This window comes from Natator depressus, chromosome 8 (assembly GCF_965152275.1).
Source record: "Natator depressus isolate rNatDep1 chromosome 8, rNatDep2.hap1, whole genome shotgun sequence".
In the NCBI taxonomy this organism is placed as follows: Eukaryota; Metazoa; Chordata; order Testudines; family Cheloniidae; genus Natator; species Natator depressus.
The window spans coordinates 39,375,120-39,393,060 of NC_134241.1; the positions used below are offsets into that span (position 1 = coordinate 39,375,120).

The 17,941-nt window shown below is 48.5% G+C and overlaps 1 protein-coding gene and 1 long non-coding RNA gene across 2 annotated transcripts; one reads left to right on the forward strand and one right to left on the reverse strand.

Moving 5' to 3' along the window:
* Positions 1 to 4,456: 4,456 nt before the first annotated feature.
* On the reverse strand, positions 4,457 to 6,680 carry LOC141992807 (uncharacterized). Its single transcript, XR_012640654.1, has 3 exons — positions 6,634 to 6,680; positions 5,060 to 5,213; positions 4,457 to 4,688 (listed from the first exon to the last, which is right to left on the reverse strand). It is a non-coding gene; the product is annotated as an uncharacterized LOC141992807 (long non-coding RNA).
* Positions 6,681 to 7,715: 1,035 nt separating this feature from the next.
* Positions 7,716 to 14,721, forward strand: LOC141992680 (uncharacterized). The gene is made up of 3 exons (XM_074962012.1): positions 7,716 to 8,446; positions 9,026 to 9,485; positions 14,718 to 14,721. Exons 1-3 carry the CDS (start codon positions 7,864 to 7,866, stop codon positions 14,719 to 14,721), a joined length of 1,047 nt encoding a protein of 348 aa, XP_074818113.1. The 5' UTR covers positions 7,716 to 7,863.
* The last annotated feature ends 3,220 nt before the right edge of the window (positions 14,722 to 17,941 follow it).

The following is a 17,941-nucleotide window of genomic DNA, read 5'->3' on the forward strand; positions in this document are numbered from 1 at the left end:
TATATAAGCTTTGGTGTCACTACAGGACTTTGGTTGCAACAATGATCTATATGGTCCCAGTTCATTTCAATAACGTCACACCATGAACAGTACCTGGGTGTCTCGGAGAAACTGTGAGCCCCAGAGCTCCTTCCCACTGTGGGCTCTGCAAAAGAAGGCAGCAAACTCATCAGTACAAGGGGTAGGATGTCCTTATGGGTTGTTCTTTAAGCTTCCTATTGACACAGTTAGTTTTAGACTGGTTCCACTTGCCTGCACATGTGTGTTTGTGCACCTCACAGTGCAGCTTCTCCCCAAGAAAGCCAAAAGGTCCTGGAGAACCTATTTACTATTTGTCTTTGTTTAGCTTTCTATTAGTGCTGATACAATATTCATTCCATCCCATTCTAGTACCTTTTGTGGGCCACAGCCCTAGCTGCCTGGTCACCTTGGCATAGCTCCCCTGAAGCTGAGGTGAAGGGTATGGCACAATCCTTGGGGAGTAGCCTGGGACTGTGGGACTGCTATGCCCCCTTAACTCTCCAGCCTGGGCTGTCTCTCACAATGCTTTGCTAGTGACAAGCAGCAAGACCCTCCTGGTGCTGTTATCACTCATCACCACCACATGTGGAGCCCCACATCCAGCTAGATTGTACGAATGATCCCAGAGCCACTCATGAATCACACAGAGAAAGGCACCAGACAAATCCCCCAGCTTCCAGCCTTGTACCTCAGAAATATACTGTCTTGCACTGCTCAAGACGAGCAGTGCAAATTTATTAATTGGTTCACCACTTCATTGATGGAAAGTGGATATTTACCAGCCCAGGGTGTAAACCTGAGCAAACACCCTTACCAAACAATTCAAGCAAACTCACAGGCAAAGATAAACAGTTAAACAAGTTTATTGATGACAGAAGATAGATTTTAAGTGATTATAAGTGATAGAATGCATCCGATGAAGTGAGCTGTAGCTCACGGAAGCTTATGCTCAAATAAATTGGTTAGTCTCTAAGGTGCCACAAGTACTCCTTTTCTTTTTGAGAAAAAAAAGTCAGAGTGGTTACCAAAAGAAAAGAAAATATAAGCACAAAGTCTAAACTCTCAACCCTTTTAGACTGGGCAACATCTCGATTAAGCAGTTTTTCTCACTCCACTGGATATTCCAGTGTGACGCTCTGTACCTCAGGGGAGCACCCCCATGTTCATCCTTATAAAATGATTGTGTGCAAATGCAATGTTTGTCATGTCAGGTGTCTTCATGATGCACTGAGTGTTGTTGTTACAGTAATCTTATATGTTATAATTTAATGTATGTAGTTATGAGGCTGAAAATGTATCCTCCTGTCTTAAAATAAGCCTAGGCAAAAACTCTCCAAGAGCAGAGAAGCAGTTCACACCCCATCAGGGCAGGTATGGGACAAACCCAGCCCAGCCTCACAGGAACAAAGGATGCTGCCCTAGACAGCAACAAAAGGATCTGTTGGACTCTCAAGTGAGTCACCCCACTTCCTCTGGCCAGTTTGGGACTGCGATGAGGTAATACTCACCTGACTCTGAAGCAGGGGGCAAAGCCAAGAGGGAAGAAAGAACATGATAAAAGGGAGAGATGTTTGCCATGCTCTTCCTCTCTCTTCCACCTACATCTACAGACACCACAAAAAGAGACTGAAGTGCTGATCAAAGGGGAGAGCCTGGCTGAAGAGCAACCAACCAGCCTGTGGTGAGAAGCATCTAAGTTTGTAAGGGCACTGAAAGTGTTAAAATCAGCTTAGAATATGTTTTGCTTTTATTTCATTTGACCAAATCTGACTTGTTATGCTTTGACTTATAATCACTTAAAATTTATCTTTGTAGTTAATAAATCTGTGTGTTTATTCTACCTTAAGAAGTGTGTTTGGTTTGAAGCATGTCCGAGACTCCCCTTGGGATAACAAGCCTGGTACATATCAATTTCTTTGTTAAACTGACAAACTCATATAAGCTTGCAGTGTTCCACAGGCATAACTGGACACTGCAAGATGGAGGTTCCTAGGGTTGTGTCTGGGACCAGAGATATTGGCTAGTGTTATTCGCTTGCAAGTAGTTGGGAGCAGCTTACATGCTATAGGCCGTGCGTGAACAGCCCAGGAATGGGGGTTCTCACAGCAGAGCGGCATAAGGCTGGCTCCCAGAGTCAAGGATTGGAGCAGATCACCGGTCTGGATAACACCAGAGGGGAATGTCACATCCAATTCATAGTACACAGATCTCACCCTTGAAACCTGGCTCAGTGTTCTCTGTTGGAGTCTTCAGTCTTCTGAGTGTCCTTGTTGCTTGCAGCATAGGTGGGGGAAGGAGAAAGGAGAAGCATGGGTCCTCTGTGTTCTGTTTAATACTCTTAGCCCATGTGCTTTGAGAACACAAGTAGAGGCATGTCCTGGGCCAGTGCAAGGATATTTTGCGCCCTAGGTGAAACTTCCACCTTGCATTCCCACTCCAGCCCAGGGAGCCCTGTGGCAGCTCCCCGCTTCCCCCTCCACCCAGGTAGCCCCCCCTGTGGGCAGCTCCCAGCCCTACAGCGCCCCCCCGGGCAGCCCCCCCACGGCAGCTCCCTGCCCCAGTTCACCTCCACTCCGCCTTCTCCCCTGAGCATGCCGGCACCATTCCACTTCTCCTGCCTCCCAGGCTTGTGGCGCCCATCGGCTGTTTGGCACGGCAAGCCTGGGAAGGGAGGAGAATTAGAGGGGGGGCGGCGTGCTCAGGGGAGGAGGTGGAACGGAGGTGAGCTGGGGTGGGAAGCCGTTCCCCTGCACCTCCCCCCCATTACTTGCTGCGGGCAGCCCTCCCTGCGCCCCCCTGCCCCAGCTCACCTCCACTCCACTGCCTCCCTCAAGCACGCTTTTTGGCCCTCCCAACCACTTGGCACCATAAGCAGCCCTCTAGTTTGCCTAGTGGTTGCACCGGCCCTGGGCATGTCTGGTGGGCATTGCTAAGTCCCCAGGCAAAGTTGAGCAATTCCCCTGGTGTGGCCTTATGCAGGTGAGTCCTTGAATTGTAACTCCCTTGCTGGACAATGGCTGTTGATGGTTGTTTGACACCCGCCCAGGCGTTGCTTACTTTCCTTGCTGTTGTCTCTGGGGAGCTAATATCTGGCCGATTCTGCAGTTTATGCATGTTTTACTGACAACCATGCTACACAATTCTCATAACTTCACATGCATTAATGATATACATATATGGATAGAGAAATGACTTTCAGCAGATCATAACCTTTCCCCGATACCTTACATGGTATGCTTTATATGCAAGATCACAATTATATATAAATGAGGAATATGGAGGTTACAGGGCAGTCCCCCAAGGTATAGAATGTTACAAGGGGTACCACAAATCAGTGGACCAAGGCTGGTTTACACCAGCTGAGGCTTGTCCAATACCGCTTTTGTATGTCCCAGGAAGAACCATTCAAAGCCAAAAGGTACTATTAGGTCTCTGGCAATACAAGCATTTAGCCAATCAAAGATTAAATAGAACACCAATGATAAGATGCATTCAGACATTTCAAAGAACAGCTCAGATACAGAAAGGAAGAATAACATTCTAGAACTCAAGTAAAATATAAGATGACTGAAAGTTATTCCTATACTTTTCCCAAACTTTCCAAACAATCTTTTACTTTTTTAAGGTACTTTTTACCACTAAAAAAAGACTGCTTCATCGAAAAGAATTTTTTGGCTCATTTGTTCAAATGTGTAATCTTGTTTTAAAAAATTAGAAACATCATCACCACTGAAAAATAATTCATCCATAAAGGGAACCAACTTTTGTCTGGCCAGATCTGGGAATGTAGATAATGTCTATGAATATATGGAACATATGGGAATTTATGGAAATATATGAATCCTCTTTTGCTGGGAGAAAATTATAGTCAAGGCTCATTGCAAACCAAGTTAATATGCAACATAATCTCATTCCCACTCAAGAAACCAAAGAAATAATTGATCTTGCTCCTATTGAAGTCAATGGGAAACTCCCCTTAAACTCAAGGAAGGCAGGATCAGACTTTTAACATATTCAGAGTGTGGCCAATTTCAGACCTGAATTGAAGTGAGGATTCATACGCTTTACTAGGATCTGAGAAACTTTACTAACTCTCAGAGAAGTTTTGGATTTGTGATCCAAAGGGGAGGGGGCAAAAAAATAAAAATAAAAAGGCACCTACATATAAATCCCTCCAAGCCCCTGCAATTAGATTTAATACTCAGAGGATTCCATTTTGGGATACATTTTCTAGAGCTTCAATCTCCCTGTAAATTAAGATGTTTCTTAATCAAGGTGACTGTGAGAGGTTTAGACCTTGCGGTCTCACATGCAGGAATATTTGTGCTGTCAGACATTATTTTTATTTCTCCTTCAAATGCATTGAATTTTTTATCTATTTTATCCTAACAAGGAGTGATAGTACCTATTTTAAATTCCAGTGTTACCTCCGGGGTTATAATAATCAACAACGATGTATGTTAGAGCCTCTCTCTAGTTGATGAGGCAGCTAGAGTGCTGGAATCTCCTGCCTCTGGGATGTCTTTGGGCTATCCTCACCATCCGGAAGGCATGGCATGAGCCTCCTCTTGGTAGTGCTGCATAGTTAAGTCCAGAAAGCAATTTCTCTGGATGCTTGTTTGGGGCCTTCCCGAGCCCCTCTCTGCATTAGGGCCTTCATAGCTCTTCTGCAAACAACAAATTAAAAATCACACCAGAGCAAGAGGCAAAACTAGCTCAATTAATTACAATAAAGAGGAGATATTCTCAAGAATGGAGAAATTTCCCACCCATCTGTGAGACAACTAAAACCCTCAAGACAGATGCCAGCCCATGTTCCCAAAAGGAGCAAGGCTCCTGGTTCAGCACATCATGGCTTCAGTTTGACATTGCTGTTACTGCAGTGGTTTCAGTAGAGCCACAGCTGTGTAAAGCTGAAGAAATATAGAGGGGCACCAGGCCCCAAATGCCCCAAGCAGTAGAACTGTCACAAGCAAACAAGTCAGACTAAAAGCTAGTGAGCAACTAGAAACACAGAGCATGCAGCGGTGGCCCTTACAATTGCTTCCCATCCACCGAAGTCTCTGTAGGCTCCGTGTTCTCATGTACAGAGCCCAGTGCCAGGGCGGCCCCACCAGCCCTCCTTCTCCTCCTATCTGGAAGGATAATCCTCTGGCTGCCTACGGCTGGGAGAAGGCAGCAGCAGCTCATACCTAATAAAATAAAACAGCGATAGAAATAATAGCAGTTACAACTTCCCCACCATTGTGTAGGGAAGAGCGGGCTGGGGCAGGAGAGCAAAATAACGGCTCTTTCCTCCTGTGGTCTTTTTGACAGACACTTGGGCGCTTCCCTGACCAGTTATCTGTCAGCAAGAAGTAGTTGGGAGGTGGCTTCTTCGGCTGGAGTTGCTACTTCACTTTCTTGAATAAAGTTGTTCTCTCTGTAGCCTAGGAATCTCTGGAATGATGCAGTTTTGGTTGCTTGGTTACCTAGCAGCAATCTGGACAGTCAGTGCTTCCCGTGAGTTACTAGGGGGCTGGTCCAGCCATTTTCACAGAGGCCCAGGAGCCCCCTTGAGGGAGGCAGAGGAAGGGAAGGGTATTCCCACCCCCAATGAGCGATGAAGAAAAGACATGGATGCACCTCGCCCTCAGGGAAAGGAAGATGAGAGCTCAGGATCTCCGAAATGCTAACTGCAGGGAGGCAGCCCTGGAGTGAGTCCAGGCAGCTGGGTCTGAAAGTCACTAGCTGCGTATATTGTAATTCAGTGTTATTTAGGGACTACTGGCTTTGGCACGGAAACCACAAGAACATTAACCTTTGGCTGCCTCCTTGTCAGCTCATGTGAGAGCACCAGCTCAGCTAATGGGGAGTGACTGAAGATTGTACAGACAGGTACAGCTGGCCATGGGGGCTGCAGCTGAGGAATCTGCTGAGGCTGGGTATGAGAGCAAGAGAATGAGAGCTCATCTTGAATGCTGAGGAAGCAGTTGTGGGGAGGCTGCAATGGGCGAAGGCCAAAGGAGTTAAATCCAGTGCTGTCGGACACTTAAGTAGCTGCTGTAATGACACTAAATGGCAGTGAGGCTGGGCAGCGAGCAGCTGTGCCAGCTCATCCTGTCTCCTCCTTTCTACCAGTAACCAGTTCATGCTGACCCTTCCAGCCCAACATCTAGTGGTGCTCTCATCTCCTGGGAGGCCAGGCAGTCCCCTTATCCCCATTTCACACTGGTACCGGGAGGTGACATGTGGTGTTAACTTGAACACCACGTCCCAGAATAAGTTGTAGAGCAGAGTGCAAGGAGGGAATTGAGTCTCTTGGGTAAACAAGACCCAAGCTTTAGGGAGATTATAGGTCAAACAGCTGCATGAACTGCACCTGAAAATGCACCAGAAGCCAATGAAGTGTGTGCAGAGATCCACAGCTTCTGCCAGTCTGAGCAAGCAGCAGCAGCACCCTGGCTCAGGGGTGACAAAGGTATGTGTAACCCTTCTGCCGGGTGGGTAACAGCTGCGCTCAGGGCTGGGTTCAGTGTGTCTAGGGTCCCTCTTGACAAATAGCTAAACCGGCTTGAGCCCAACCCAGAGCCCCCCTCCCTGGTGCCCCAAGAGGCAAAACTTCCCACTCACCAGCATGGAGAGCTGTGCACAGACAAGGGGATCTTCATGAAGGGAACAGAGTCAGACATGGGAAAACACAGACTAGAGATGCAAATTAAGAGTAAAATAGTCCCTCCGAACTAGCGAACAGGAGCGGCTAACTGGGGAGTTTTGTGAGGGAGTTCTCCAAGGGAAGGAGGAGGGATTATGTGATCCTTGGGGTAAGTTTGTTGTCTGTAGTGTGTGTGTTTGTGTTTGTGGTGTGCTTGCTGCTTGACTGAAATATACCGTGTGGTCTGTTTGTTTGGGGGACCAGGCGCTGAGTCTAGTAGCCTGCTAGGCATGGCTGAGAGCATCTTAATAAGATTTAGATCCCGAAGCCCTTTAGCACCCATCAACCCTTAAGCAGGGGGTGGGGCTACTCAGGAAGACCAGGGCTTTAAAAAGCCCACTCCTAAACATCCAGATAGCCAGGTTTGTGATGACCAGGAGAACCGCATGGTGACTTGCCTGCCTGGTGCAAAGGTTGCAGATCTCTCAAGACATAGAATCATAGAATCATAGAATATCAGGGTTGGAAGGGACCCCAGAAGGTCATCTAGTCCAACCCCCTGCTCGAAGCAGGACCAATTCCCAGTTAAGTCATCCCAGCCAGGGCTTTGTCAAGCCTGACCTTAAAAACCTCTAAGGAAGGAGATTCTACCACCTCCCTAGGTAACGCATTCCAGTGTTTCACCACCCTCTTAGTGAAAAAGTTTTTCCTAATATCCAATCTAAACCTCCCCCATTGCAACTTGAGACCATTACTCCTCGTTCTGTCATCTGCTAGATGACATCTAGATAGACTTATGTGTAGTGCTGGGAGGAGCCAGTAGTCATGGTACATGTAGGTACTAGAGACACAGCCCTGGTCTACACTAGGACTTTAGGTCGAATTTAGCAGCATTAAATCGATGTAAACCTGCACCCGTCCACACGATGAAGCCCTTTATTTCGACTTAAAGGGCTCTTAAAATCGATTTCCTTACTCCACCCCTGACAAGTGGATTAGCGCTTAAATCGGCCTTGCCAGGTCGAATTTGGGGTACTGTGGACACAATTCGACGGTATTGGCCTCCGGGAGCTATCCCAGAGTGCTCCATTTTGACCGCTCTGGACAGCACTCTCAACTCAGATGCACTGGCCAGGTAGACAGGAAAAGAACCGAGAACTTTTGGATCTCATTTCCTGTTTGGCCAGCGTGGCAAGCTGCAGGTGACCATGCAGAGCTCATCAGCAGAGGTGACCATGATGGAGTCTCAGAATCGCAAAAGAGCTCCAGCATGGACCGAACGGGAGGTACGGGATCTGATCGCTGTATGGGGAGAGGAATCCGTGCTATCAGAACTCCGTTCCAGTTTTCGAAATGCCAAAACCTTTGTCAAGATCTCCCAGGGCATGAAGGACAGAGGCCATAACAGGGACCCGAAGCAGTGCCGCGTGAAACTTAAGGAGCTGAGGCAAGCCTACCAGAAAACCAGAGAGGCAAACGGCCGCTCCGGGTCAGAGCCCCAAACATGCCGCTTCTATGATGAGCTGCATGCCATTTTAGGGGGTTCAGCCACCACTACCCCAGCCGTGTTGTTTGACTCCTTCAATGGAGATGGAGGCAATACGGAAGCAGGTTTTGGGGACGAAGAAGATGATGATGATGACGAGGTTGTAGATAGCTCACAGCAAGCAAGCGGAGAAACCGGTTTTCCCGACAGCCAGGAACTGTTTCTCACCCTGGACCTGGAGCCAGTACCCCCTGAACCCACCCAAGGCTGCCTCCTGGACCCAGCAGGCGGAGAAGGGACCTCCGGTGAGTGTACCTTTTAAAATACTATACATGGTTTAAAAGCAAGCATGTGAAAGGATTACTTTGCCCTGGCATTCGCGGCTCTCCTGGATATACTCCCAAAGCCTTTGCAAAAGGTTTCTGGGGCGGGCAGACTTATTGCGTCCTTCATGGTAGGACACTTTACCACTCCAGGCCAGTAACACGTACTCGGGAATCATTGTACAACAAAGCATTGCAGTGTATGTTTGCTGGCGTTCAAGCAACATCCGTTCGTGTGTTATCCTCAGGAGAGTGAGATATAATCCATGGTCACCTGGTTGAAATAGGGTGCTTTTCTTCAGGGGACACTCAGAGGAGCCCATTCCTGCTGGGCTGTTTGCCTGCGGCTGAACAGAAATGTTCCCCGCTGTTAGCCACAGGGAGGGGGGAGGGTTGAGGGGGTAGCCACGCGGTGGGGGGAGGCAAAATGCGACCTTGTAACGACAGCACATGTGCTATGTATGTAATGTTAACAGCAAGGTTTACCCTGAAAGAGTGTAGCCAGTGTTTTATAAAATGTGTCTTTTTAAATACCGCTGTCCCTTTTCTTTTCTCCACCAGCTGCATGTGTTTCAATGATCACAGGATCTTCTCCTTCCCAGAGGCTAGTGAAGATTAGAAAGAAAAAAAAACGCACTCGAGATGAAATGTTCTCCGAGCTCATGCTGTCCTCCCACACTGACAGAGCACAGACGAATGCGTGGAGGCTAATAATGTCAGACTGCAGGAAAGCACAAAATGACCAGGAGGAGAGGTGGCAGGCTGAAGAGAGTAAGTGGCGGGCTGAAGAGAGTAAGTGGCGGGCTGAAGAGAGGGCTGAAGCTCGAATGTGGCGGCAGCGTGATGAGAGGAGGCAGGATTCAATGCTGAGGCTGCTGGAGGACCAAACCAGTATGCTCCAGTGTATGGTTGAGCTGCAGCAAAGGCAGCTGGAGCACAGACTGCCACTACAGCCCCTGTGTAACCAACCACCCTCCTCCCCAAGTTCCATAGCCTCCACACCCAGACACCCAAGAACGCGGTGGGGTGGCCACCGGCCAACCAGCCACTCCGCCACAGAGGATTGCCCCAAAAAAAAGAAGGCTGTCATTCAATAAATTTTAAAGTTGTAAACTTTTAAAGTGCTGTGTGGCATTTTCCTTCCCTCCTCCACCACCCCTCCTGGGCTACCTTGGTAGTCATCCCCCTATTTGTGTGATGAATGAATAAAGAATGCATGAATGTGACGCAACAATGACTTTATTGCCTCTGCAAGAGGTGATCAAAGGGAGGAGGGGAGGGTGGTTAGCTTACAAGGAAGTAGAGTGAACCAAGGGGCGGTGGGTTTCATCAAGGAGAAACAAACAGAACTTTCACACCGTAGCCTGGCCAGTCATGAAACTGGTTTTCAAAGCCTCTCTGATGCGTACCGCACCCTCCTGTGCTCTTCTAACCACCCTGGTGTCTGGCTGCGTGTAACCAGCAGCCAGGCGATTTGCCTCAACCTCCCACCCCGCCATAAACGTCTCCCCCTTACTCTCACAGATATTGTGGAGCACACAGCAAGCAGTAATAACAGTGGGAATATTGGTTTCGCTGAGGTCTAAGCGAGTCAGTAAACTGTGCCAGCGCGCCTTTAAACGTCCAAATGCACATTCTACCACCATTCTGCACTTGCTCAGCCTGTAGTTGAACAGCTCCTGACTGCTGTCCAGGCTGCCTGTGTACGGCTTCATGAGCCATGGCATTAAGGGGTAGGCTGGGTCCCCAAGGATACATATAGGCATTTCAACATCACCAACAGTTATTTTCTGGTCTGGGAATAAAGTCCCTTCTTGAAGCTTTTGAAACAGACCAGAGTTCCTGAAGATGCGAGCATCATGTACCTTTCCCGGCCATCCCACGTTGATGTTGGTGAAACGTCCCTTGTGATCCACCAGAGCTTGCAGCACTATTGAAAAGTACCCCTTGCGGTTTATGTACTCGCCGGCTTGGTGCTCCGGTGCCAAGATAGGGATATGGGTTCTGTCTATGGCCCCACCACAGTTAGGGAATCCCATTGCAGCAAAGCCATCCACTATGACCTGCACATTTCCCAGGGTCACTACCCTTGATATCAGCAGATCTTTGATTGCGTGGGCTACTTGCATCACAGCAGCCCCAACAGTAGATTTGCCCACTCCAAATTGATTCCCAACTGACCGGTAGCTGTCTGGCATTGCAAGCTTCCACAGGGCTATCGCCACTCGCTTCTCAACTGTGAGGGCTGCTCTCATCTTGGTATTCATGCGCTTCAGGGCAGGGGAAAGCAAGTCACAAAGTTCCATGAAAGTGCCCTTACGCATGCGAAAGTTTCGCAGCCACTGGGAATCGTCCCAGACCTGCAACACTATGCGGTCCCACCAGTCTGTGCTTGTTTCCCGAGCCCAGAATCGGCGTTCCACAGCATGAACCTGCCCCATTAGCACCATGATGCATGCATTGGCAGGGCCCATGCTTTCAGAGAAATCTGTGTCCATGTCCTGATCACTCACGTGACCGCGCTGACGTCGCCTCCTCGCCCGGTAGCGCTTTGCCAGGTTCTGGTGCTGCATATACTGCTGGATAATGCGTGTGGTGTTTAATGTGCTCCTAATTGCCAAAGTGAGCTGAGCAGACTCCATGCTTGCCTTGGTATGGCGTCCGCACAGAAAAAAGGCGCGGAATGATTGTCTGCCGTTGCTCTGACAGAGGGAGGGGCGACTGATGACACGGCTTACAGGGTTGGCTTCAGGAGGCTAAAATCCACAAAGGGGGTGGCTTTACATCAAGGAGTATTTCAGGCAGGACTTCACGGAGGGTTCCAATAAGAAATGGTGCACCTAAGTTATTGTTCTTATTGGAACAAGGAGGTTAGCCTGGCCTCTGATTGATACATGGCTAGACCTACCTCGCTGCACCTTCTCTGTGAGTGACTGCAGTGTGACCTAGAGGAATGAGTCCCCTAGACAGGGGAGGAGGCAAATGAGTACAAAACAAATCTGGTCTATTTCTTGTTTTGATCCACTCCATCTATCTTTTACATCTTTGGCTGGCAGCAGACGGTGCAGAAGGACTGCAAGCCATCCACATCTCATGGCTGCTCGGCAGAAGATGGTACAGTATGACTGCTAGCCATCCTCATCTCTTGCCTGCCTGGCAGAAGATGGCACAGTACGATTGCTAGCCATCGTCATCTCTTGCCTGCCCGGCAGAAGATGGTACAATACGATTGCTAGCCATCGTCATCTCTTGCCTGCCCGGCAGAAGATGGTACAATACGACTGCTAGCAATCCGTATTGCCTGCCTGCTCACCATTAGACGGTTCAATACGACTGACTGCAGGACTAAAGAGAATGACCTGGTCAAGTCACCAAAAATTTAGTCCCTGCGCCCATGTCTGCCCAGGCGCTCCCAGCCGACGTGGCCAGGAGCACCTCGGACATGACGAGGACGGCTATCAGTCATACTGCACCGTCTGCTGCCAGAAGGCAATGGGTTGCTGCTACTGTGTAGCAATGCCGTACCGTGTCTGCCAGCACCCAGGAGACATACGGTGACGGTTACCTGAGCGGGCTCCATGCTTGCGGTGGTATGGCGTCCGCACAGGTAACTCAGGAAAAAAGGCGCGAAACGATTGTCTGCCCTTGCCTTCACAGAGGGAGGGAGGGAACGGGGGCCGGACAATATGTACCCAGAACCACCCGCGACAATGTTTTAGCCCAATCAGAGTGATCCATTGGGCTGCTCTGGACAGCACTCTCAACTCAGATGCACGATTGTTTGCCGTTGCTCTGACGCAGGGAGGGGCGACTGAGGACACGGCTTACAGGGTTGACTTCACGGAGGGTTCCAATAAGAAATGGTGCACCTAAGTTATTGTTCTTATTGGAACAAGGAGGTTAGCCTGGCCTCTGATTGATACATGGCTAGATCTACCTCGCTGCACCTTCTCTGTGCGTGACTGCAGTGTGACCTAGAGGAATGAGTCCCCTAGACAGGGGAGAAGGCAAATGAGTACAAAACAAATCTGGTCTATTTCTTGTTTTGATCCACTCCATCTATCTTTTACATCTTTGGCTGGCAGCAGACGGTGCAGAAGGACTGCATGCCATCCACATCTCATGGCTGCTCGGCAGAAGACGGTTCAATAGGACTGCTAGCAATCCATATTGCCTGCCTGCTCACCATAAGACGGTTCAATAGGACTGACTGTCGGACTAAAGAGAATGACCTGGTCAAGTCACTAAAAATTTAGTCCCTGCGCCCATGTCTGCCCAGGCGCTCCTGATCGACCTCACACAGGCGACCAGGAGTACCTCGGACATGACGAGGACGGCTACCAGTCGTATTGTACCGTCTGCTGCCACAAGGCAATGGGTTGCTGCTACTGTGTAGCAATGCCATGCCGCGTCTGCCAGCACCCAGGAGACATACGGTGACGGTTACCTGAGCGGGCTCCATGCTTGCGGTGGTATGGCGTCCGCACAGGTAACTCAGGAAAAAAGGCGCGAAACAATTGTCTGCCCTTGCTTTCACGGAGGGAGGGAGGGAAGGGGGGGACTGACGATATGTACCCAGAACCACCCGCGACAATGTTTCAGACCCATCAGGCATTGGGATCTCAACCCAGAATTCCAATGGGCAGCGGAGACTGCGGGAACTGTGAGATAGCTACCCACAGTGCAACGCTCCGGAAGTCGACTCTAGCCTCGGTACTGTGGAAGCACTCCGCCGAGTTAATGCACTTAATGCACTTCTGTGGGGACACACACACTCGAATATATAAAACCGATTTCTAAAAAATCGACTTCTATAAATTCGACCTTATTCCGTAGTGTAGACATACCCATAGGGAAGGATAGGAGAGAGATCCTGGAAGTCAAATTTAGGCTGCTAGGTAAGAGATTGAAGTCCAGGACCTCCATGGTAGCATTCTCTGAAATACTTTTATTTCCACGCTCAGGGCAAGTTAGGCATGGATGAGATGATGGTGTAGGAAGGAGAGGTTTAGATTTATTAGGAACTGGGGAAACTTTTGGGAAAGGGGGAAACTACACAGAAAGGATGGGCTCCATCTATACCAATGCATGGAACCAGATTGCTGGCACTTAAACTTTAAAAGGTCATAGAGCAGTTTTTAAAGTAAGGGCTGAGGGAAAGCCAACAGGTGCGGAGGAGCACATGGTATGGCCAGAGGCATCCCTTAGGGAAGGATCTATTAATGGAGATTCTCTATGTCCAAGTAAAGAGGAGAAAATGGAAGATGATAAAATACAGGTAGACTCTGATGAGAAACAGTCAAATGAAAAAGAATCCCATTCAGTTACATCTTGTAATGGCAGACAGCTAAAAAGTGACAAGTTTTTAAAGTGCTAATATACAAATGCTAGAAGTCTAAATAATAAGATGGGTGAATTAGAGTGCCTCATATTAAATGAGGATATTGATATAATAGAAACTGGGTGGAATGAGAATAACCAGTGGGACACAGTAATGCCAGGGTACAAACTATATAGGAAGGACAGAACAGGTTGTGCTGGTGGTGTAGTGACACTATATGTGAAAGAAAGTGTAAAAATCTTAAATGTACCAAATTGTACCGTAGAATCTCTATGGATAGTAATTCCATGCTCTAATGATAAAAATATAGCAGTAGGGATGTATTACCCACCAGCTAACCAGGATGGTGATAGTGACCGTGAAATGCTCAGGGAGATTAGATTAGAGATTAAACTAAAAAACTCAGTAATAATGGGGGATTTCAACTATCCCCATATTGACTGGGTACATGTCACCTCAGGTCAGGATGCAGAGATAAAGTTTCTTGACACCTTAAATGACTGCTACTTGGAGCAGCTAGTCCTGGAATCCACAAGAGGAGAGGCAATTCTTGATTTAGTCCTAAATGGAGCACAGGATCTGGTCCAAGAGTTGAATACAGCTGGACCGCTTGGTAATAGTGACCATAATATACTTACATTTAACATCCTTGTGGCAGGGAAAACACCACAGCAGCCCAACCCTGGAGCATTTAGTTTCTGAAAGGGGGACTACACAATAATGAGGAAGTTAGTTAAACAGAAATTAAAAGGTACAGTGCAAAAACTGAAATGCCTGCAAGCTGCATGGAAACTTTTTAAAGATACCATAATAGAGGCTCAACTTAAATGTATACCCCAAATTAAAAAGCAAAGTAAGAGAACCAAAAAAATGCCACCATGAAAAGTATGAATTGGGAGCGCTTTGTTCCAGGTGAGCCTTGAGTGGGCCTGACTGTATAAAAAGCCAGTCAGCTGCAAACCAGCTGAGCAGCGAACAGCAGAGCAGCTAACAGAGGGAGTTTGCCGGGATCTGCCTGGGGAGAGCCCGCTGAGGCTTACATCTTGCCAGCTTCTCTGAGTAGTTACTACAACTCCTGAGGAAGCTCGTAGAAGGAAGGTAATATGGATGGGGGGTGTTCAGCTGTTGTGACCTGCACTGGATGTGCCATGTTTGTCTTTCTTCCACAGGACAGAAGCGACTTTGTCTGTACAAAGTGCAAGCTGGTCTCCATATTGGAAGAGAAGGTTCAAGGTCTGGAGCAACAGGTATCGACCCTGCGTTGCATAAGAGAAACTGAAGATTTCCTGGACAGACCTCAGGATATGCTTCTACGGGCACAACGTTCTGATGATTCAAAGCAGGCTGCATTGTGGGGACAGGAGGACGGTGAAGAAATTTGGCAGCATGTGACCTCCAGAAAAAGAAAGGGGAGCATCCATGTACCAGCAACGCAGATACAGGTAAGTAACCGTTTTCATGTTCTCTCCACAGGTACTAATGCGGAGAGTGGACTAGATGCTACATCTGAGGGAAGGGAGCAGAAGGAGACTCCACCAATTGGAAGGCATGAGATGCACTGTTCTAGGGTTGGGGGTTCCATGACCACCACTCCCAAGAGAAGGAGGTAGGTGGTGGTGGTTGGGGACTCTCTCCTCAGGGGGACTGAGTCATCTATCTGCTGCCCTGACCGGGAAAACCGAGAGGTCTGCTGCTTGCCAGGAGCTAGGATTCACGATATGACAGAGAGACTGCCGAGACTCATCAAGCCCTCAGATCGCTACCCCTTCCTGCTTCTCCACGTGGGCACCAATGATACTGCCAAGAATGACCTTGAGTGAATCACTGCAGACTACATGGCTCTGGGAAGAAGGATAAAGGAGTTTGAGGCGCAAGTGGTGTTCTCGTCCATCCTCCCCGTGGAAGGAAAAGGCCGGGGTAGAGACCGTCGAATCGTGGAAGTCAACGAATGGCTACGCAGGTGGTGTCGGAGAGAAGGCTTTGGATTCTTTGACCATGAGATGGTGTTCCAAGAAGGAGGAGTGCTAGGCAGAGATGGGCTCCACCTAACGAAGAGAAGGAAGAGCATCTTCGCAAGCAGGCTGGCTAACCTAGTGAGGAGGGCTTTAAACTAGGTTCACCGGGGGAAGGAAACCAAAGCCCTCAGGTAAGTGGGGAAGTGGGATACTGGGAGGAAGCAGGAGCGCGCGAGAGGGCAGGGCTCCTGCCTCATACTGAGAAAGAGAGACGATCAGCAAGTTATCTCAAGTGCCTATACACAAATGCAAGAAGCCTGGGAAACAAGCAGGGAGAACTGGAAGTCCTGACACAGTCAAGGAATTATGATGTGATTGGAATAACAGAGACTTGGTGGGATAACTCACATGACTGGAGTACTGTCATGGATGGATATAAACTGTTCAGGAAGGACAGGCAGGGCAGAAAAGGTGGGGGAGTTGCACTGTATGTTAGGGAGCAGTATGACTGCTCAGAGCTCAAGTATGAAACTGCAGAAAAACCTGAGTGTCACTGGATTAAGTTTAGAAGTGTGAGCAACAAGGGTGATGTCATTGTGGGAGTCTGCTATAGACCACCGGACCAGGGGGATGAGGTGGACGAGGCTTTCTTCCGGCAACTCGCAGAAGTTACTAGATCACACGCCCTGGTTCTCATGGGAGACTTCAATCACCCTGATATCTGCTGGGAGAGCAATACGGCGGTGCACAGACAATCCAGGAAGTTTTTGGAAAGTGTAGGGGACAATTTCCTGGTGCAAGTGCTGGAGGAACCAACTAGGGGCAGAGCTCTTCTTGACCTGCTGCTCACAAACCAGGAAGAATTAGTAGCGGAAGCAAAAGTGGATGGGAACCTTGGAGGCAGTGACCCTGAGATGGTCGAGTTCAGGATCCTGACACAGGGAAGAAAGGAGAGGAGCAGAATATGGACCCTGGACTTCAGAAAAGCAGACTTTGACTCCCTCAGGGAACTGATGGGCAGGATCCCCTGGGAGAATAACATGAGGGGGAAAGGAGTCCAGGAGAGCTGGCTGTATTTCAAAGAATCCCTATTGAGGTTACAGGGACAAACCATCCCGATGTGTCGAAAGAATAGTAAATATGGCAGGCGACCAGCTTGGCTTAACAGTGAAATCCTTGCGGATCTTAAACACAAAAAAGAAGCTTACAAGAAGTGGAAGATTGGACAAATGACCAGGGAAGAGTATAAAAATATTGTTCGGGCATGCAGGAGTGAAATCAGGAAGGCCAAATCACACCTGGAGTTGCAGCTAGCAAGAGATGTTAAGAGTAATAAGAAGGGTTTCTTCAGGTATGTTAGCAAAAAGAAGAAAGTCAAGGAAAGTGTGGGCCCCTTACTGAATGAGGGAGGCAACCTAGTGACAGAGGATGTGGAAAAAGCTAATGTACTCAGTGCTTTTTTTGCCTCTGTCTTCACGAACAAGGTCAGCTCCCAGATTACTGCACTGGGCAGCACAGCATGGGGAGGAGGTGACCAGCCCTCTGTGGAGAAAGAAGTGGTTCGGGACTATTTAGAAAAGCTAGACAAGCACAAGCACATGGGGCCAGATGCGTTGCATCCGAGAGTGCTAAAGGAGTTGGCGGATGTGATTACAGAGCCATTGGCCATTATCTTTGAAAACTCATGGCGATTTGGGGAGGTCCCGGAAGACTGGAAAAAGGTTAGTGTAGTGCCCATCTTTAAAAAAGGGAAGAAGGAGGATCCTGGGAACTACAGGCCAGTCAGCCTCACCTCAGTCCCTGGAAAAATCATGGAGCAGGTCCTCAAGGAATCAATTCTGAAGCACTTAGAGGAGAGGAAAGTGATCAGGAACAGTCAGCATGGATTCACCAAGGGCAAGTCATGCCTGATTAACCTAATCAGGGGGTAGGGATAGGATACAGAGGGACCTAGACAAATTGGATGATTGGGCCAAAAGAAATCTGATGAGTTTCAACAAGGACAAGTGCAGAGTCCTTCACTTAGGATGGAAGAATCCCCTGCACAGCTACAGACTAGGGACCGAATGGCTCGGCAGCAGTTCTGCAGAAAAGAACCTAGGGGTTACAGTGGACGAGAAGCTGGATATGAGTCAACAGTGTGCCCTTGTTGCCAAGAAGGCCAATGGCATTTTGGGATGT